The 21,949-nt window shown below is 37.2% G+C and overlaps 2 protein-coding genes across 3 annotated transcripts in view; both read left to right on the top strand.

Moving 5' to 3' along the window:
- The window catches only part of pex10 (peroxisomal biogenesis factor 10), a 34,016-nt gene extending 29,629 nt beyond the window's left edge, over nt 1-4,387 (top strand). Inside the window, exon 7 of the mRNA XM_062054172.1 lies at nt 4,284-4,387. The gene's annotated coding sequence lies outside the window, so the exon portion shown is untranslated. The remainder of the gene's footprint in view (nt 1-4,283) is intronic.
- Nucleotides 1-21,949, top strand: part of renbp (renin binding protein) — a 62,855-nt gene that overhangs the window by 13,006 nt on the left and 27,900 nt on the right. The window contains exons 2-4 of one of the 2 annotated variants that reach the window (XM_062054169.1): nt 17,854-17,963; nt 18,067-18,142; nt 20,898-20,973. In XM_062054169.1, the coding sequence (XP_061910153.1) occupies nt 17,854-17,963; nt 18,067-18,142; nt 20,898-20,973 (262 nt within the window). Of the gene's footprint in view, nt 1-17,853; nt 17,964-18,066; nt 18,143-20,897; nt 20,974-21,949 lie in introns of those variants that run through there. The other variant, XM_062054170.1, reaches the window with a different exon arrangement.

Genomic DNA, 21,949 nt, shown 5'->3' with positions numbered 1-21,949 from the left:
ATTCTCAGTTAGACATGTGTGCAACATTGCATTCCAATTTCTACCGGACTGTTTTAAGCCGTAGAGAGACTTGTGCAATTTACACACTAGCTTTTCACCTGTGACTGATTCTTTCTCATAGCCTTCTGGCTGTTCGATATAAATTTCACAATCGATCGGGGCGTGAAGATAAGCAGTCTTTACATCAAGCTGGTGCAGCACTAGCTCCTCTTGTGCCGCCTTTTGCATGATCACCCTCACACTTGTCATGTCTGCTGTGGGTGAAAATGTCTCTTCGTAGTCCGTTCCCTTTTTCTGACTAGCCTTTCGCTACGAACCTCGCTTTGTATTTATCCGTTCCGTCAATGTCACTCTTGAGGGCATAGACCCATTTTCCCCCCACTGCCTGTTTGCCCGGTGGCAAATGGGTGAGGCTAAAGGTGTCGTTTTCCTCCAGTGACTTCACCTCATCATCCATAGCATTTTTCCACTGCCTTGATTTGTTTGACATTATCGCTTCCTTGTAGGTTTGAGGAATGTCACATACTGCTCTGTAGCAAGAGTCCACGCATGTTACAAATTTGTCCATTGTATCCTCAGTCTCAAACTCCTGTAAGTGAACCGGCCTCCTCCTGGTTCGCGATGGGTTCCTTCTGTTTACAGTGTCAGTGACTCTACCCGGCTGTGTGCGTTCAGTCTGTTCAGGTAAAGTCTCAGAAACACCCTGTAAACCTTGATCTGGTACATTTTCAACCTTGTCATCATCAAAACAAATGTATCTTTCATTAACCCTGGGTTGTACATCACCATACCCCATGTATGACTCACATGTTTGTGTTTCTTTTTCTGTTGCAGTTTTGGTTGTGAATTTTACCAATCTGTGTTTCTGAACTTTCTCTTGTTCTGGGTAGTACACTAGGTAGGCTGGGCTGTTTTTATCGTAACCCACAAAAACACCCTGCTCACACCTAGAGTCTAGCTTGCCCTTGGCTTGTTACTGGTAAGCATAGCACACTGATCCAAATTTTTGCATTTTGGAAATGTTTGGTTCTTTCCCTGCGAACAACTCGTATGGCAGTTTCTGTGTACGCCTAGAGTAGCATCTGTTCCGTACATAGGCCGCCGTCTGTACAGCGTAGTTCCACAGCTTATTTGGTAAGTTACTTTCCAGCAGTAAGCATCTGCCCATCTCATAAAGGGTTTGCCACCCTCTCTCGGCCGTGCCATTTTGGTGTGGTGAATAGGGTGCAGACGTTTCATGTCTAATCCTATTCCTTATTAACAGTGCCTGGAACTCTTTGCTTGTATACTCAGAACCATTATCTGATCTGATGCACCGAACCTCACCGTATGGTGCTACGTCAGTTAAGAACCGTTCTGTTGCGAGCACTGCATTACTCTTAGACCTTAGAAAGTACACCATCATGGTACCAGAATAGTCATCAGTAAATATTTGTGCATATTTGTGACCATTGATGCTAGGCGTTTGCATGGGACCGGCTAGGTCACTGTGGACTAGCTCCAAGGGTTTCTTAGCCCTCTTGTCAGGCTCCTTGTTTCTCGTCTGGGTAAATTTTCCTTTTGTGCACACTTCACATAACTGTGCAGGTTTAGCTGCACTCCCTTTTATCTCCATGTCTCTCACTACACCTTGTAATTTCTGCGCATCTTCATAATTACAATGGCCCAAAATGTCATGCCATGTTTGTACATCATGACACACTTTACATTGATCAATATCAGTTTGAACAGTAGGCAAGTAATACAGATTACCACTTTCGTGTATGTCAAACCTGCTACCGTCCCTTGTGACCATGCGATTGTCCCCTTTCTCGAAGGTGATCGTCGCTCCTCCATTTGTGGCACGCGCCACGGAAAATATGTCATGTGGATATGTGGGTATGTACAGAGCATCCCTCAGTTGTGCTCTGTGCTGTCGTCCAGCGCTGTCCTGCAGACAGATGGTCGCTGTTCCTCTTCTCTGTGCTATTCCACTGCATTTGGTTCGGTCTGCTAGCTCCACTGAATGAGAGTCAGGTTGAAACGTGTCATTGAAGCTTTTAAACTTTTTATGTCATTCACAATATGTGATGTTGCCCCTCTGTCGACCATAATGCCTTTCATCTTCACGTTGCCTGGTGGTCTCTCATTCCTTGCGTCGTTTGCCTTGAAGAAATGGTCCTCTCGGTCGCTGTCTCGTTCCTCCACGACCTTTCTCGCGCCATCTCGTTCCCCCTTTTTCTTGCACAGCGACTCTTTGTGTGTATTATTCTTGCAGTATCCACACCATACTTTTCTGGAACACTTTCTTGCTTTGTGCCCCTTTATTCCACATCTGTAGCACGTCACGTTGGCATCTTCATCCTTTCTATTGCCAGCTTGTGCCCTTGGTGGACCTCTGCCCTGTTTTACATGGGTCTTCATCACATTGTCTGTAGATTCTGTCTTCATTTTCTCGCTGTCTTCATAAACTCCTAGTCTCCTTTTAAAGTCTGCAAATGTAACTGCATCTTCATTTTGTGTTACATGGACTGCTAGGGGCTTGAAGGATTCTGGTAGCCCATTTATCACCATGGCTACATTTAGTCCGTCACTCATGGTTTCACCAGCGTATTTTAGGGCCATGATAATGTTCTCTGCTCTTATAATGTAGTCTGTAACATTCTCACCTTCTCCCATGTGTAGCTTGGTGAGTGATGTGTACAGATTAATGATCCTCGGCTTACTTTTTCCGGAGTAGTGTTCTCTCAGTATTTTCAGGGCTTGTATGCCATCATCTGCAGCCTTGTGTCTTATTAAGGATAAGCTTTTGTCATCAATGAGTCTGATCAGTTCAGCATAACAGTCAGTATTCGTCCTCCTATGTTCAGCTTGTGCTTCTTCATTGCCAGATGGCGCATTCAGGATCGCCTCTTTTAATTTTAGAATGTGTAGATGACCTAAAAATCTTGTTTCCCACAGGTCATATTTTTCATCTGATCCATCAAAAAGAAGTTGCGGGGCTTGTGTCGCATTCTGTTAGCCATCTCGCGTATTGCGTCGCGAAAAACTTCTTCCGAGCTTTACTCACTTTATCTCCAAGTTGTCCACAGAAGCTCCGTGTTAATCCGTCACGTTAAACTTCCTCCAACTCTTCCTGGGCCCATAACCTGTCACGTTATTCAGTGCACAGTGTCCACACGTATCGGAGAATAAAGTAATACTCTTAATCTTTAGCCTAATGGCATATTTATTACAAATAGTGGCTGCTCAGTTTGTTTCCATCCTCCCGTCTGGAGTAGAAATATGGCGCGTCTCACAATGAGAGTGTAATGACGTCACATCCTGTGTACGTACCGTAAACATATAGAACACACAGCACAACACAATAGGTACAAATTGCATTTTTGAATAAAAACCTTTTAACTGTTTTTTTGCAGTTTATTAAGTATACATTTGATTATTGATATTTAAGTAATTAATCATTTAATTTATTTGTGATGTCAAAAACTTTAATAATTAATTAAAACATTAAAAGTGTTCATGAGCATGTCTGTCAGCGCATCATGAATTTACTGCGTCAATGGGCGGCAGGGGCGCCGCTAGGGATTTTGGGCCCCATGAAAAGAATCTTTACAGGGCCCCCAACACAGCGGAAACATTTTTTGATGCTATTTTACATACAATTATGCATTGTAATGGTATTTTTGACTATCATTACCATATTTTTGAAAGAAGAACAGCATTACAGTTGACATGTACAGTAGGGGAAGAACTGAGCACTCTGAATACAATGGAATTCATTTTGAGTCATTTATTTGCTGCACCACTGATTCTTGAGACTGTAGTAAAATGTATTATATTAGTATTATTATTGTTATTATTTCAACACACACAGCTGCTCACCTCCTTCCTCATGTGGGGGCACTGGGGCTGATTCAGGGGAAGGGGGAGTAGGAGGCTGACAGACAGCTGCTGCTGCTGCTGGTGCACTTGACTCTGTTCAGAATGAGGCATCATTTTGACAGAGCGGAGATCAACTATATTGAATAAGAACAGCTTGATAAATGTTTGACTGGATTGATTATTTAACTAATATAGCAGTAAAATGTAAAAATACAGAGTTTTCTTGAGCTAACATGGTGAGAAAAGTGAGCTAGCTTATTATACCACAGACAAGGACAAAGTTATAATGCATAACTTTCCACCACAACTAACAAACCCACCTTTTTTTGGGAAATATTGGGTGACATATTGTCGACCCTTCAACTCCTTCTCCTCTCTTATTTTATTTTCCTTTCTTTTTTGGCTGCCTGATTTTTTAGGCATACTGCTGTCTCCTCCGCTTTGCCCGCTGTGGCGCTGTCTGTGACAAATCGCCGGTGCTCTACCTGCAGCTGATCCAGTCGGACTGAACCATTTTACATAAATAGAGGGGGGAGGGCCCTGCATGTGTTGATCATCAACACATGCAGGGCCCTTGGATGCTTCCAAAACAAATAAAGGTATTGTTACCAGGACATGGAAAATAAAACATGTGTGATTATATGTTAGTTAATAACTTAGTGTCATTATTTTTTCTGTATTATAATTTCATCATCATTAGGGGCCTCTCTGGGCCCCCCCCCCCCCCATCATGGGCCCCTAGAATCCGTCTCCTTTACCCCCCCTTTTCGGCGCCCCTGATGGGCGGGTCCGATATGTTGCGGAGTGAAAGTGCGGAAATAATCCGACATCTTGAATAAATTCCTCTGCATGAACGGATACATTTTCATCTTCCGCGTACTCCGCAATGTCTAAAATATCTACCAGCAACTCCCCGAAAAGTACGAGTATGTACTTCTTAGCCGCCATGTTTTGAAAGACGTCAGACCAAAGCAATCAATTGAGTCGATTCCTGTTAGCCCCGCCCACTGACTTTGATGGCCAAGTTTGACAGATGAAATTAATTGCTGAAGCACATTTCATGTTTATGAAATAATTAAACAAATCATCAAATAATTACATCATTAATAAATAAACTTTTACATTCAATAAATTAATGACATTTAATAAATGTTTATAGTTAGTTGTAATTAATTATTGTAATGACACATTAAACATAAGCTATTAAAAAATGTATTTCATTGTGTCCCATTTGACTCGATAGAAGCGCCTCAGAGTTTTTCACATTACTGTCTTGTGACTCTGACGTCACCAGGAGGCTTTCAATGGCGTCACATTAGTACCAAAAATCCAAGCGCGTAAAAACTTATCGCGCGCTGATTCTCCACTTCGTGCGCGCGCGCGACACCCTTTTGCGCGTGCGTTGTGCCTTTGCGCGCGCGTGGTGCCTTTGTGCGCGCGCGCTGTCTCGGTCTGTGCGCTGTCATGTTTCATTCTGGTACTTTGGGGGCGGGCATGCTTAGACCGCCCCTTCTTTCTGATTGGCTTTGAGCAATCAGAAGTATAGCAGGGCGGGTCATCGTCAATATGTATCAAGATTTACGGAGGAAGAAGTGGATAAAAAAATGTTGGCTGAAAAAGAGGTAAGTTATTGAACTGGTTTGGAGTGATTGTAAGGGTACTATTACTAAAAATAATAATAATACATTTTTATTTATAAAGCACTTTTCATACATTTAAAATGCAGCTCAAAGTGCTTTACATAGTTAAAAACAAAATGAGAAATAACACCCACACCCCATGAAGACAGTCAAACATGTACATAAAAGTAAACAAACAACAACAACAACAACAATAATAATAACAACACAATGACAATAGCCAATCACAGGAACCCTCTGGACGTGGAGATCCAGAGGGCTCTTTGAGGAAACACTAGATCAGGGGTCACCAACCTTTTTGAAACCAAGGGCTACTTCTTGGGTACTGATTAATGCGAAGGGCTACCAGTTTGATACACACTTAAATAAATTGCCAGAAGTAGCCAATTTGCTCAATTTACCTTTAACTCTGTTATTATTAATAATTAATGATATTTATCTTTGTGGAAACACTGATCATCTTAATGATTTCTCACAATAAATATATATAGAAACAGATAAATATCAATATGCAACACTTTATTTTTATATTTTCTCTAAGTGCACATTTTTCAAATTGAACATTTTCAAATGATCACTTCTAAGACAGTCTTGTGAAATCACAATATCCCATTTTAACTAGCTAGCCACTAACATTTTTTAACAAATCATGAATTACTTTGCACCATGTTTGTACAAATAATAACTCATGTAAAATACAAAAGTAAACTCTCCAATTTTTAAATCATGTCACACTTTGAACTGGACACCAAATCTGTTATCTGTTTCTTTGTCAGTTAGTGGGAAGCCTGGCATTGCATGCTGTTAACTAGTGTGTTGTACTCTGGTGTGTAACTTGACACTGCAACTCTGAGTGAGTCTTGCAGATGTGCATCAGTGAGGCGTGTTCTGTGTTTGAAAGGTTTTGTACAAAGAGTATGAATATGGGGGCCTGAAACTTCTCAACCTTGAAGCTATGTGTCTGTCTTTAAAAGCATCAATTGTTCCAAAGATGTATTTAAACATTGAGTGGTACACAAATGTCCTGTTGGACAAAAAACATGTACTGTATCAAAATAAATTGTATCCTTTTTTACAAGTGATCCCCTCCCAGAGAGTCTGCTGGGAAACAATCCACTCATAGTGGTGTTTTAAACTTTATGTGCCAGAAAAAAGAGACGATATTTTGCAGCAGTTAATATGGATGAACTCTAATATTGTAATAGATGGAAAGCCTTTCTTTTGGAAAAATATGTTTGAAAGAGGAATCATTTTTGTCAATGATATTATCAATGAGAATGGTAAAATGATGAAGTATGATGAATTTAGAGCTATGTATGGTGACGCTTGCTCAAGTTTTTCATTTGATCAACTAACTGGAGTAATTGGGAAAAGATGGAAACAAATAATTAATTATGGAACTACTAAATTATTAGTTTGTAAACCTCTAATAAGAAATTCTAGTTGGCAAAAAGGAACTAAAATAAATGGAAAAATATATAATTTTTATTTAATAAAGAAATCTTTGAAGGCTGCCTCATACAACACAAATGGAAAATGGGATGACTTTTTTGACTGCCCGTTGCCATGGGATGCCATATTCAAACTAATCTATAAAACCACTATCGATGTGCAAAATCGTTATTTTCAAATTACAATTATTTATAACTTCTTACCCACAGGGAAAATGTTAAAATTATGGAATATGACAGAGTCAGATGATTGCCGATTTTGTTGTCAGGAGCCTGAATCCACCCTGCATTTGTTTTGGTATTGTCATATTGTGTCTTTGTTTTGGGTGGAAGTTGAAAAAATGTGTTTAAGGATTGGTTTGTTTATGAAGCTTGATGTGGTTTCTGTTATTTTAGGAGAGTTCATTGACAATCATGATTTAGTCAATTTAATTATAGTACTCGGTAAAATGTTTATTTTTAAGGCCAAAAACAGATATTCACTTAGTATTACTTTATTTAAAACATTTAGTCAGGATTTTCTAACTTTAGAAAGTTACATGGTTGAAAACGATAATGATGCCAAAAAACATTAAAAAAAAGATGAGAAGTCCTCAAAGGCTTATTTTGAAAGTATAATTATGTTTATAGATTATATGATATCTGTTGTTGTGTTATTTTGAAAATGTAATTTTGTTTATAAATTATATGCAATCTGTTGTGTTCCCTAATTTTTTTCTGTGTACATGAATTAAGGTGTGTGTTGCTGAGTCCGACTTGGACAATATCTGGACTGGGCCTGGTTTAAAAAACCCTTTAAACAAATCTAATTTCATTGACAACCTGGTCTGTTGAAGATAAGGCCCTTTTTTAAAAAATAAAATAAAATAAGATAAATAAATAAAAAACATTTTCTTGGGATAGAAAAGAAAGTAAAACAATATAAAAATAATTACATAAAAAATAGTAATTAATGAAAATGTTAGTGGACCAGCAGCCTATACAATTATGTGTGCTTCAGGGACTGTGTCCCTTGCAGATGTGTTGTCTATGTTGTGGGAACCAGAATATTGGTAGCAGAAAGAAATAACCCCTTTTGTGTGAGTGGGTGTGGATGAGTGTGCATGGGGGAGGTTGTTTGGGTTGATGCACTGATTGAAAGTGTATCTTGTGTTTTTTCTATGTAGATTTAATTTAAAAAAAAATTTTTTTTTTTTTTTTTTTTTTTTTTTTAATTTAAAATTTTTTTTTTTTTTTTTTAGAACAGGCCCGCGGGCGACTCATCTGGTCCTTACGGGCGACCTGGTGCCCGTGGGCACCGCGTTGGTGACCCCTGCACTAGATGATCAAATAAATTGATTAAAAATAATTAAAATACACATCAGGTAAAAGTCCAAAAATAATATGAAATAAGATAAGATATAATCAAACATAAAATAAACTACAATATGAAAAACTATAAAATAAAATAAAATACAATAAAAACTGAAATATAAATATAATAATCAATCAATCAATCAATGTTTATTTATATAGCCCTAAATCACAAGTGTCTCAAAGGGCTGTACAAGCCACAACGACATCCTCGGTACAGAGCCCACATACGGGCAAGGAAAGAAACCTTGGAGAGGACTGCATATGTGGGTAACCCCCCCCCCCCCCCCCCCCCCTCTAGGGGAGACCGAAAGCAATGGATGTCGAGTGGGTATGACATTATATTGTGAAAGTCCAACACATCAGCGAAAGTCCAGTCCATGGTGGGGCCAGCAGGAACCATCCCGAGCGGAGACGGGTCAGCAGCGTAGAGATGTCCCCATCCGATGAACAGGCTAGCGGTCCACCCCGGAGCAGAGTAGAAAAGAAAAGAAAAGAAACAAAAAAAATAAATAAAGAAATAAGACCATATAAAAATTGGCTAAGATATGATAAAACATAAAAATAAGCTAAGACATGATAAAACATAAAAAATAACTAATACTAATAGAATAATCCTGCACATTGGGCCTAATATTTGTGTAGTAAAGTGGTTTTTGAATTCGAGCAATGTAATCTGAAAGATGTTTAAAATATCAACAATTAATGTTAATATTTTTGAAACAATATACTTCTCATAACATGAGTATCTTTGTGCATGAGAGAGTGTAAAGAAAAGCATTGCTATAGTTTCACTTCATCTGCCTTTTTTTACAACCTACTTGAAGTTGTATTTTTTTTTCATTTTTTTTTTCAAAGCCAATCAAAAAGAAGGGGCGGTCTAAGCATGCCCGCCCCCAAAGTACCAAAATGAAACATGACAGCGCACAGACCGAGACACCGCGCGCACGCAAGAATGCGCCGCGCGCGCACAAAGGCACCACACGCCCGCAAAAGGGTGTCGCGCGCGCGCACGAAGTGGAGAATCAGCGCGCGATAACAGTTTTTACGCGCTTGGATTTTTGGTACTAATGTGACGCCATAGCTTTCCGCTTTCATTCGTCGACCGGCAGCTTGTGTGATCACGTGACAGCCGGGTCGGGCGGAGGGCGGCGACGGTAAGAAGAAGAAGAAGACACTTCTCGACTGTGCACGCCTGACAGGTTAAAGCTCGATTATTGTGCGTGTAAATTTTGTTGTGTAATCTGTTTGTCTTCATGTGACTTGGTCCTTTTTGTGAACACTTTAAACAAACTCGCTGTGCATTCGTGAAAAAAAAATCCCTAGATTGCGTGGGAAAAAACAGATAAAAGCGGATCACGGCAAAACACATCCGCATATTCGATATATCCCTTTTCTGCAGAATTTATAAAATACTAAATATAAATATTCCTCCTCCTGACACTCGCGTGCACTGTAAACAATCCCCGCCCACTCAGCTTGTCTGCACGGGGCTCCTGTGATTACTGTGATAACCCGTATGTCTCTCAAAAGTGCAGATTCTAGCCGTTAGAATAATTGTTATAGTTTGGAAAAATCCAGCAGGGCCGGATTAATATTTGTATTATGCCAAGGTCTGTTGTAGCTGTAGTGCTGCTGCATAAACTGCCCTTTTTTCTGCTTTGAGAGACCCGTCTCACGTGATTTCAAACTTGACATCTCATTGGCTGGTTCTGAGACAGGCTCGAATGCTTTGGTCTTAATTCACCAGAAGTGAGTCTTGAATTGTAAGTATTTCTGCACTGAATTTGTATACACAATTTATATACACTACAGCAAATTTTTTTACACACTGTATTTTAACTAAATACATTTTCAAACACACAATTTTGTCAGCATTATTTGTTGTAAAAATAAAAATTATGTTAACAAAATTTAGTGATGAAGTGTCAAGGCACTGGGAAGTAGGTGACTGCATGTCAGCCATGGCACCACTTTCGCCCCCTTGAGGTGGAACATTTTAGAAGTCATAACTTTGTTCCACATGCTTTGACAGCATTTCAGTTCGGTTTGAGCATACGTACACCACAGTCATATAACCTGACACCCTTTTTAAACACACATTTTGCTCACACATTTTCATTCATACATCCATCCATCCATGTTCTACCGCTGGTCCCCGTGGGGGTACTGGAGCCTATCCCAGCTGCATTAATCATTTTCAAAAACATTGATTTGGATATACAGTCGTGGTCAAAAGTTTACATACACTTGCAAAAGAACCTCATGTCATGGCTGTCTTGAGTTTCCAATAATTTCTACAATTCTTATTTGTTTGTGATAGAGTGATTGGAGCACATACTTGTTGGTCATAAAACACATTCATGAAGTTTGGTTCTTTTATGAATTTATTACGGGTCTACTGAAAATGTGACCAAATCTGCTAGGTCAAAAGTATACATACAGTAATGTTAATATTTGGTTACATGTCCCTTGGCAAGTTTCACTGCAATGAGGCGCTTTTGGTAGCCATCCACAGAACTTTCCTCCAGAAGGTCCTGTCTTTGTCCATGTGATGTCAGATGAAAAAAAAATTGAGCTGTTTGGCCACAATACCCAGCAATATGTTTGGAGGAGAAAATGTGAGGCCTTTAATTCCAGGAACACCATCCCTACCATCAAGCATGGTGGTGTTAGTATTATGCTCTGGGCCTGTTTTGCTGCCAATGGAACTGGTGCTTTACAGAGAGTAAATTAGACAATGAAAAAAGGAGAATTACATCCAAATTCCAAATTCTTCAGGACAACCTAAAATCATCAGCTCGCAGGTTCGGTCTTGGGCGCAGTTGGGTGTTTCAAGAGGACAATAACCCCAAACACACGTCAAAAGTGGCAAAGGAATGGCTAAATCAGGCTAGAATTAAGGTTTTAGAATGGCCTTAACAAAGACCTGACTTAAACGTATGGACAATGCTGAAGAAACAAGTCCATGTCAGAAAACCAACAAATTTAGCTGAACTGCACCAATTTTGTCAAGAGGAGTGGTCAAAAATTAAACCAGAAGCTTGAGGATGGCTACCAAAAGCGCCTAATTGCAGTGAAACTTGCCAAGGGACATGTAACCAAATATTAACATTGCTGTTTGTATACTTTTGACCCAGCAGATTTGGTCATATTTTCAGTAGACCCATAATACATTCATAAAAGAACCAAACATTATGAATGTTTTTTTGTAAAAAACAAGTATGCGCTCCAATCACTCTATCACAAAAAAAAAAAGAGTTGTAGAAATTATTGGAAACTCAAGACAGCCATGAAATAATGTCCTTTACAAGTGTATGTAAACATTTGACCACAACTGTATACATATTATGTATATATTAAAAATATATATACATACAAATATATATGTGTGTGTGTGTATATATATGTGTATATATATATATATATATATATATATATATATATATATATATATATATATATATATATATATATATATATATATATATATATATATATATATATATATATATATATATATATGTGTGTCTTAATTGGATTATCCAAAAAAAAAATAGTGCTCGATACCGTGGTAGAGCGTAATATGTATGTGTGGGAAAAAATCACAAGACTATTTCATCTCTACAGGCCTGTTTCATGAGGGTTTCCTCAATCGTCAGGAGATTTTAATGGAAGCATTCACATACCATGGTTTATATAGGGCACAGAGCGGGTGGGTACAGGCAGGCGTAGGGGCGTGGTGATTGGCTCATGTGTTACCTAGGAGGTGTTTCCTTCTGTGACGGCATGCTGATACAATTTCGCTGCGCTTGTTGAGGGATGACAAGTCTGGACTGTATATAATAAACAGTTTCTCTTTTAAGCATAGGTTGCATCTTTTATTACCACTGTTGTAAAGTGTGCTGGATGCAAGAATTTGCCATGTTATCGAATATTCAACATTATTGTCTTTGAGATTCCAAATGTGTTTACTGAGTTCTGTAGTGTTCCGCAAGGTTTTGCTTCTGAAAGAGGCTTTGTGATTGTTCCATCTGGTTTTGAATGCTCCCTCAGTTAATCCTACATATGTGTCGGATGTGTTAATGTCCTTGCGTGTTACCTTTGCTTGGTAAACGACTGATGGTTGTAAGCACCCCCCGTTGAGAGGGCAATCAGGTTTCTTGCAGCAGTTACAGCCTTTGTCGGTTTTGGAGTCGTTCTGCCTGGTGGTGGACGGCTCCTTTTCATTTGCTATATTGTGGTTTGAAATTATTTGTCGTATGTTGTTCATGCAGCTGTAGCTCAATTTAATGTTGTTCTTGTTGAATACTTTTCTTAGAGTGTTGCCTTTGGGGAAGTGTTTGTCGATCAGGGTGAGGAATTTGTGGCCAATATTAGTTGAGACGTTTTTGCTGTATGGGGGGGTTGTACCAGATAATGTTGTTTCGTTTTCTGCTCCTTTTTTGTTGGTTTCCTGGCGTGGGAAGTTGTATCCGCTTTCATCGAGTGCTTTTTGGTACGGGGGGGTGGCTTTGTCGAATTCAGCTTTGCTAGATGACAGCATCGATAGTCTTTTATTAATACCGGTAGGTATTCTTTTCGTGGTGGTGGGTGGGTGGTTGCTGTCATGGTGCACGTATTGGAGTGTTGTGTTGGGTTTCGTGAATTGTTGGTAGCTGTTATTCCTCAGGTTGAAAGTGACATCAAGGAAGTTGACGGTTTGCTTGTTGGCTTCAATTGTGATCCGTAGACCGTTCTCTTTGAAGATTCGGCATATACGCTTCTTGGTATTCTCGCTGCTCCTTGGCGAGGCGCGACACACTGCCAGTCCGTCATCACGGTAAATACCGAGGTTCAGATTGAGGCTATCGATGCTGTCATCTAGCAAAGCTGAATTCGACAAAGCAACCCCCCCGTACCAAAAAGCACTTGATGAATGCGGATACAAGGTTCAGGTTGAGGCTAGCGAGCTGGGAGAGGAGGAAACTCCCAACAAGTTCGCACGTTTCTGCTCCGTCAAAACTCCCCATGGTGACGTTGAATGCTGAATTGTTCTTTTTTTGCCATGGTGTACCGTTGCGGAAGAGTATGGAGTTCTTTGCATGGATGATGATGTTTCTTTCGTTGCCTGTGATTGAGTCGTAGTCCGAGGCAAAGTCTAGTGCTTTGGTCAGTAGGTCTTGTGTGATGGAAGGGTAAAATTCTTCGACATCGAAGGAGATGAAGTTGTGCTGTTGTTTGTCTTGGATGTTGCTGAACCATTTGATTACTGCTGCTGTATTTCTCCATTGGTTGAGTGGTGTTTTGTCCGTAATTTTTGTGTTGATTCTGTCCAGGATTATTTTGCTGATTTTTCCTATTTCGGATTTAGTTGGGTTTATTAGTCGGCATGATGGGTTATTTGCGAAGTTGGGTTTGTGGTCCTTCAATGTGATGAAGGCTTCCTTGTTGGCTGTAGCGTCCACCCTGCCCTACCAACCATTCACGAAACCCAACACAACACTCCAATACGTGCACCATGACAGCAACCACCCACCCACCACCACGAAAAGAATACCTACCAGTATTAATAAAAGACTATCGATGCTGTCATCTAGCAAAGCTGAATTCGACAAAGCCACCCCCCCGTACCAAAAAGCACTCGATGAAAGCGGATACAACTTCACCCTCACCTACGAACCCACGCCAGGAAACCAACAAAAAAGGAGCAGAAAACGAAACAACATTATCTGGTACAACCCCCCATACAGCAAAAACGTCTCAACTAATATTGGCCACAAATTCCTCACCCTGATCGACAAACACTTCCCCAAAGGCAACACCCTAAGAAAAGTATTCAACAAGAACAACATTAAATTGAGCTACAGCTGCATGAACAACATACGACAAATCATTTCAAACCACAATAAAGCAATTGAAAAGGAGCCGTCCACCACCAGGCAGAACAACTCCAAAACCGACAAAGGCTGTAACTGCCGCAAGAAACCTGATTGCCCTCTCAACGGGGGGTGCTTACAACCATCAGTCGTTTACCAAGCAAAGGTAACACGCAAGGACATTAACACATCCGACACATATGTAGGATTAACTGAGGGAGCATTCAAAACCAGATGGAACAATCACAAAGCCTCTTTCAGAAGCAAAACCTTGCGGAACACTACAGAACTCAGTAAACACATTTGGAATCTCAAAGACAATAATGTTGAATATTCGATAACATGGCAAATTCTTGCATCCAGCACACCTTACAACAGTGGTAATAAAAGATGCAACCTATGCTTAAAAGAGAAACTGTTTATTATATACAGTCCAGACTTGTCATCCCTCAACAAGCGCAGCGAAATTGTATCAGCATGCCGTCACAGAAGGAAACACCTCCTAGGTAACACATGAGCCAATCACCACGCCCCTATGCCTGCCTGTACCCACCCGCTCTGTGCCCTATATAAACCATGGTATGTGAATGTTTCCATTAAAATCTCCTGACGATTGAGGAAACCCTCATGAAACAGGCCTGTAGAGATGACATAGTCTTGTGATTTTTTCCCACACATACATATATATATGTATATATATACATACATATATATATGTGTATATATATATATATATATATATATATATATATATATATATATATATATATATATATATATATATATATATATATATATATATATATATATATATATATATATATATATATATATACTACTGTTCAAAAGTTTGGGGTCACATTGAAATGTCCTTATTTTTTAAGGAAAAACACTGTACTTTTCAATGAAGATAACTTTAAACTAGTCTTAACTTTAAAGAAATACACTCTATACATTGCTAATGTGGTAAATGACTATTCTAGCTGCAAATGTCTGGTTTTTGGTGCAATATCTACATAGGTGTATAGAGGCCCATTTCCAGCAACTATCACTCCAGTGTTCTAATGGTACAATGTGTTTGCTCATTGGCTCAGAAGGCTAATTGATGATTAGAAAACCCTTGTGCAATCATGTTCACACATCTGAAAACAGTTTAGCTCGTTACAGAAGCTACAAAACTGACCTTCCTTTGAGCAGATTGAGTTTCTGGAGCATCACATTTGTGGGGTCAATTAAACACTCAAAATGGCCAGAAAAAGAGAACGTTCATCTTAAGGCTGCAGCTAACGATTATTTTTCTATCGATTAATCTATAGATTATTTTTTCGATTAATCGGTTAATCTATAGATTATTTTTTCGATTAATCTATAGATTATTTTTTCCTTTTGCCGATTATTTTTTTATTCAAAATGAAGATGAAAAAATAAATGTAGGCCCGTTTTTTCAAAAGGCATGGCTTTTATTTACAAAAAAAAAGAAGTATGGCCACTCAGTCAACATTGACAACAACATGACTAAATATTCTGTAACAATGTAAACATTTAAAACTTTTAACATTTAACAAAATTAAAAGTAGCTTATTTGCTTTTTAATGTGCAAATATAAAAGTCAACATCCAGTGCAAATCTTAATATTCTGCAATAGTATAAGCATTTCAAAAGTAAAAGTATTGCTTATTTTGCTTTAAAATGTGCAAAAATAAAGATAAACATCCAATACAAAAAAGTGCAAAACGAAATATTCTGTAACAACAGTGTAAACATTTCAACAAAAGTGAAAGTATTGCTTATTTGCTAAAATGTGCAAAAATAAAGATAAACATCCAATACAAAAAAGTGCCAATCTAAATATTCTGGAGTACTGTAAACATTAAATATTGCTTTTAAAATGTGCAAAATAAACATCCAGTCCAACACAGTACACAATAACCAATTCTACTCATTCCAGTGAGTGACTAACAGTTGTAATGAAGAAAGGTTAGCATGTGTACATGTTTGGTTCTTTTCTTGTTTATAATATTCCCAGCAGCTGAAAATAGGCGCTCAGAAGGGGTCGATGTGGCTGGAACTGAGAGCTAATTAGCCTTCACCTCAAGCCAGGATTTCGAGCGAGCTGAGCTGCAGTTTAAGTTTCTAGAAGGTCAACGGGCTCATAGTGATGTTAGTAGTAGTTGACTGGGAGATGTTTATTATCATTTGGGGAGAGTCCGCTGCCTGATGCTCACCTGCTAAACACCTATCTGCTCCACCCTGAAGCGCTGACTACATGCGCTCTGAATACGCACTGCTGATTGTCTGATAATGCTTCGTGTGTACCAATCAGATGGTTGTGTGGGTGGGACAATGCTGCGTGTGTACCAATCAGATGGTTGTGTGGGTGGGACAATGCTGCGTGCTGAGACAGAGGCAGACGGAGCAAAGCAGCTTGTTAAGACTTTAGCTTAGAAACTCGTTCGGTACACCCCCGTACCGAACCGAAAGCCCCATACGAAACGGTTCAATACAAAACACGTACCGTTACACCCCTAGCAGATACAAATGGCACATTCATGTTTTTGTGTAATGATGACAACGTATGCTCGCGCGGACGATTGACTAGTTGATGGTTTTCTTTTCAAATGTTCGTTCATAGCCGTTGTGCTGCTATGATAGGCCATTTCCGCTCGACACAGTGTGCATACAACAACATTATTAGGCCGTTTATTGAAGTACTCCCACACTTTTGGCATGCTTTTCCCCCCTCGCTCGCACCGCTCGCATCGTCTTCTTTGATCGTCTGCTTTGCGCTTCGCCATGACGGTAGTGTGACGTCATTATGCGACGCGTCGACGCACAAAAACGGCGTCGACGTATTTACGTAACCGATGACGTCGACTACGTCGACGCGTCGTTTCAGCCTTAGTTCATCTGAAACTCGACAGTCCAGCAACTCGGACAAATTATATTGTTGAATTAGATGATAATATCTGCTGTACAGATTTATTTTAGAAAATAAAAGTGTTGGGTACTTCTCTTATTGCTTTATTGTTATTTGACTTAATTAAAAGTCAAGTATTTGGGGAATAATTTTATTTAACAAAACCATTTTTCTTTTAAGTAATACAGAAATGTGTTAGAGCTCTTCATCTATTTTATGGAGGGATGTAGTTATGTCATGTAATTAACAAAGTGTTCATTTTCAATCGAGAATCGTTTTGAATCGAAAATCAATTCTGAATTGAATTGCTACCCCTAAGAATCGAATCACAGCCCTAGAAAACATGGTTGACTTGTTTAAGACTTAAAAAGCAGGTGTTGATAAAAGACTTCCCTGCTGTGGGATGTTACATAATTTTGCTGGTGCACAACCTCTACTTACACCAATGACATATGGTACCAACAAGAGTACTGATGAATACCATCAACGATAAGGAATATCGATAAAATCCTAACGATATCCATCCAGAGTCACGATGTAACGACAGTACTGAAAGTTCTATGGTCGGCCAAATCGGTAAGGCCTTCAGGGCACAAACTGCCTTCAAAACTAGGTGACTAAGTACATCAACTGCTGTCTGGTTTTAAGGTAAACATCATGTTACCGTTTCTGCATGTGGGTATGTGCCTCAGGTGCGCTGACCTAGATTGCAGGTAACCTCAGATGAGTTTCTATAGTCTGAACCGAGTCTACGTGTCACTGTTCTTCAGAAAAGAGCCATGGCTATTCTGAAGCTGGAGGAGTACCGACAGAAGATCCGCACAGAGCTGAACAACGTGATGGACTTCTGGCTTAAGTACTCCCATGACACCGTCTACGGGTACCGCAGACAAGCTTGCTTGCTTTTTCATTGAAGTCCGGGTTGGCCTGCGTACAAACGTCACGTTTTATTCCTCCTGACCCAAGTCTGCTTCTCCTTTCAGCGGCTTCTTTAATTGTATCGGAAAGAACGGAAAGGTGTACGATGAACTGAAGTATGTCTGGCTGCAAGGTAGACAGGTGAGTGTGATGATATGATATTTTTTTATTTTGAAAAATACTAAAAACAAATTTTGTCTCAGCTTTATATTATAGCTGACTAATAATATTATTAATATTTATTAGTTTATCAGCTTTTTCTCATGACATACCTTTTTCTTACATTTTTGCTGTTGTTTTTTTCCAAGTAAGAATGTAATAATAATAATAATAATAATAATAATATGGCTGTGTAACTGCATAACCGAGTGTGTCAAAAATTCTGCCTGTAGGAAAATATTAATGTTCAGTTACACATTTAAGTGTTTTTTATTGCTCTTATAATTTTTCAAAGCGATTCATGAATTAATATTATTTAGTTGTTTAATAAACTAACTAAACTTTGATTATATTTAACATGTATTTTATTTTTATTTTGAGAGCTTCTAATATTTTAGATCAGGGGTGTCCAAAGTTTTTTATTTAAAAAAAAAAATGCTAAAAATGTATCATATATATTTAAAGACAAAACATTGTTTTATAGATGACTAAGTAATTATTATTAATTATTAGTTGTAACATTTCAGCCTTTTTTCATTAATTACAGTTTGTACTTTTTTGTCATATTTTTACTTTTGTTTTTTCCAATGTAAGAATGGAATAATAATATGATGATGATGAGTGTGTAACTGCATAGCCCAGTGTGTCATATTCTGCCTGTACTAAAATAAATCATTTTCAGTTACACATTTAACAGTGTTTATTATTGTTTTTGTATTTTTTCTAATTCATTCATAAGTTAACATTATTTCTTATTTTAATTAACTAACTAAACGTTGGTTATATTTAATATGTATTTTATTTTTATTTTGAGAGCTTCTAATATTTTAGATACGGGGTGTCCAAACTTTTTCATCAAAAAAAAAAAAAGCTAAAAATTGATAATGTGTTACATTGTGTTATAGATGTCTAAGTATATCATTAATAATTTTTAGTTAAAACATTTCAGCTTTTTCTCATTAAATACCGTTTGTACTTTTTAATAATAATAATAATAATAATAATGGTATGATTGTGTAACTGCATAACCTAGTGTTTCAAATTCTGCCTTTATGAAAATAAATAATGTTCAGATTACACATTTAACAGTGCATATTATCGTTTTTGTAATTTTAGTATTATTTTATTAACTAAGTTTATTATGATTAATTGTTTAAAAATGTCAGCTTTTTCTCATCACATTCATTTTTTTTGCTCTTTTTATTCATTCATAAGGTAATATTATTTATTTTTTAATTAACTAACTCAACTTTGGTTATATTTAAAGTGTGTTTTATTTTTATTTTGAGAGCTTCTAATATTTTAGATCAGGGGTGTCTAAACGATTTTATATATAAAATATATATATATTAATAGACCAAACGTTGTGTTATAGATGACTAACTATATTATTATTAATTGTTAGTTTAAAATGTCGGCTTTGTCTCATTACCTTCACATGTTTTGCTCTTTTTCTCTTGTATTTTTACTGTTGTTTTTTCCCCATGTATGAATATAATGATAATAATAATATAATTGCGTAACTGCATAGCGTAGTGTGTCAAAAATTCTGCCTGTAGGAAAATAAACAATGTTCAGTTACACATTTAACAGTGTTCATACTATAATTGTTATAATTTTTAAAATTAATTCATAAGTTAATATTATTTTATAACATTGTGTTATATGTGTCTAAGTTTATTTTTTATTGATTGTTAGTTTAAAAATGTCTGCTTTTTCTCATTACATTCAAATGTTTAGCTCTTTTTCTTACGTTTTTTTTCTCCCCGTGTAAGAATATACTACCAGAACTAATAATAATATGATTGCGTAACTGCATAACCTAGTGTGTCAACAATTCTGCCTGTACAAAAATGAAAATAATGTTCAGTTACACATTTAACAGTGTTCGTTGTTGTTGTAATTTTTCTAATTAATTCATAAGCTAGTATTATTTTATAACATTGTGTTATCAGTGACTAAGTTTACTATGATTAATTGTTTATAAATGTCAGTTTTTTCTCATCACATTCATTTTTTTTTGCTCTTTTTATTCATTCATAAGTTAATATATATATATTTTTTAATTAACTAACTAAACTTTGGTTATGTTTAATGTGTATTTTATTTTTATTTTGAGAGCTTCTAATATTTTAGATAAGGGGCGTCTAAATTTTATTTAAAAAAATGCTGAAAATAGATAGTATATATTTAAAAGCAAATTATTGTGTTTTAGATGACTAAGTATATTATTGTTATTTTGAAAAGTTCAGCTTTTTCTCATTATATTCAAATGTCTTGCTCTTTTTTTGTTATATTTTTAGAGTTTTTTCCCATGTATGAATATAATAATAATAATAATAATAATAATAATAATAATATGATTGCGTAACTGCATGTGTTTCTAAACTTTTTTATTTAAAAAAAATGCTGAAAATAGATTGTATATATTTAAAGACGAAACATTGTGTTTTAGGTGACTACGTACAGTATATATTATTATTAATTGTTAGTTTGAAAAGTTCAGCTTTTTCTCTATATATTCAAATGTTTTGCTGTTTTTTCTTACATTTGTACTGTTGTTTTTGACGTTGTTACTTGAAAACTTTTTACATTTTAGCAGACACATTAGATATATTTGCACAAAGTATCGGCCTGACTTTAACTCGGTATGAGATTGGAAAGAGAATCAGCGGTATCGCACGTGACTTGTGCGAAGAAAGATGTCGTTTTTTAACGCACTGTGGTTGTCTCTAAGGTGTGGATGTACTGTCGCCTGTACAGAACACTGGAGCGTTTCCACAGGCCTGAAATCCTGGAAGCAGCCAAAGCCGGTACGTGCGTTCATGTCTCGCGTCAATCATCTTCAGGAGATCGAACACGAGAGTGTTTGTGGCGTCGCTGATTGGTTTCCTTTACTTTGTTTGGAAGTACAAACAAACTTTCTTATGTCACTTCTTTTTGTCTTTTTTTTGTCACAAGGCGGACCCGCCTGCAAGTGGAAGGGGAGGGGTTGGGATGGGTGTTGTTTACATTGTGCTTAACTCTTGAGTCTTCTTCATTTAAAACTATGTTAAAAGTACAAAGCGAGAAAAAAACCGACACACTCTAAAAAGTGTTATAAGTAAACTTACAATGCTTTACATTTTTCAACAGCTTCAAACCTATCCATAGGCATAAAGTTTTGATATATTTGGGATGTTTTTGATGTTTGTTTTGTACAAATAAATACAAAAGAAAAAAATATATTATTGGAAAAACACCAAATATACAATATTTACACAAATAAGTTGCCAAGTGGAATACTTTGGATGAGGCTATTACAGCCTTTAAAAGGTCAGTAATTCACAAAAACACAGATTTTGATGCATTATTATTTTTTCCAAAAACTCACACTCCGTAGCCGAAAAATGGACGTGCGAAAAAAAGTGATAAAACTAAGCCATCCTTTTTTTTTTTTTTTTAACTTTCAACGCTTGGATTCTTTCAACAGCTATCCATAGATGTGTGGTTTTGAAACATTTGTAATGGTTTCTTTTCTGTTTTATGCTGTTTTTAGTTTAAACCCCCCACAAAATATACAATATTTCCAAAATGTAATGGCAAAGTGAAATACTTTAGATAGGTAATTGCAGCCTTTAACAGGTCAATAATTAGTTTTGATGCATTATTATTTTTTAAACAATGACAGTTTTTCCCAAAAGCTCATACTATACCTCCTTAGCCGAAGAACAGTGATACAAGTTAGTCATATATTAATTTTTATTCTTTACTTTCAACGCTTTGTATTTTTAACAGCTTCAAACCCAA

This window comes from Entelurus aequoreus, linkage group LG07, assembly GCF_033978785.1.
Source record: "Entelurus aequoreus isolate RoL-2023_Sb linkage group LG07, RoL_Eaeq_v1.1, whole genome shotgun sequence".
Taxonomy (NCBI): Eukaryota; Metazoa; Chordata; class Actinopteri; order Syngnathiformes; family Syngnathidae; genus Entelurus; species Entelurus aequoreus.
The sequence above is the reverse complement of the archived record's forward strand: the minus strand, read 5'-3'. Positions and strand labels throughout refer to the sequence as shown.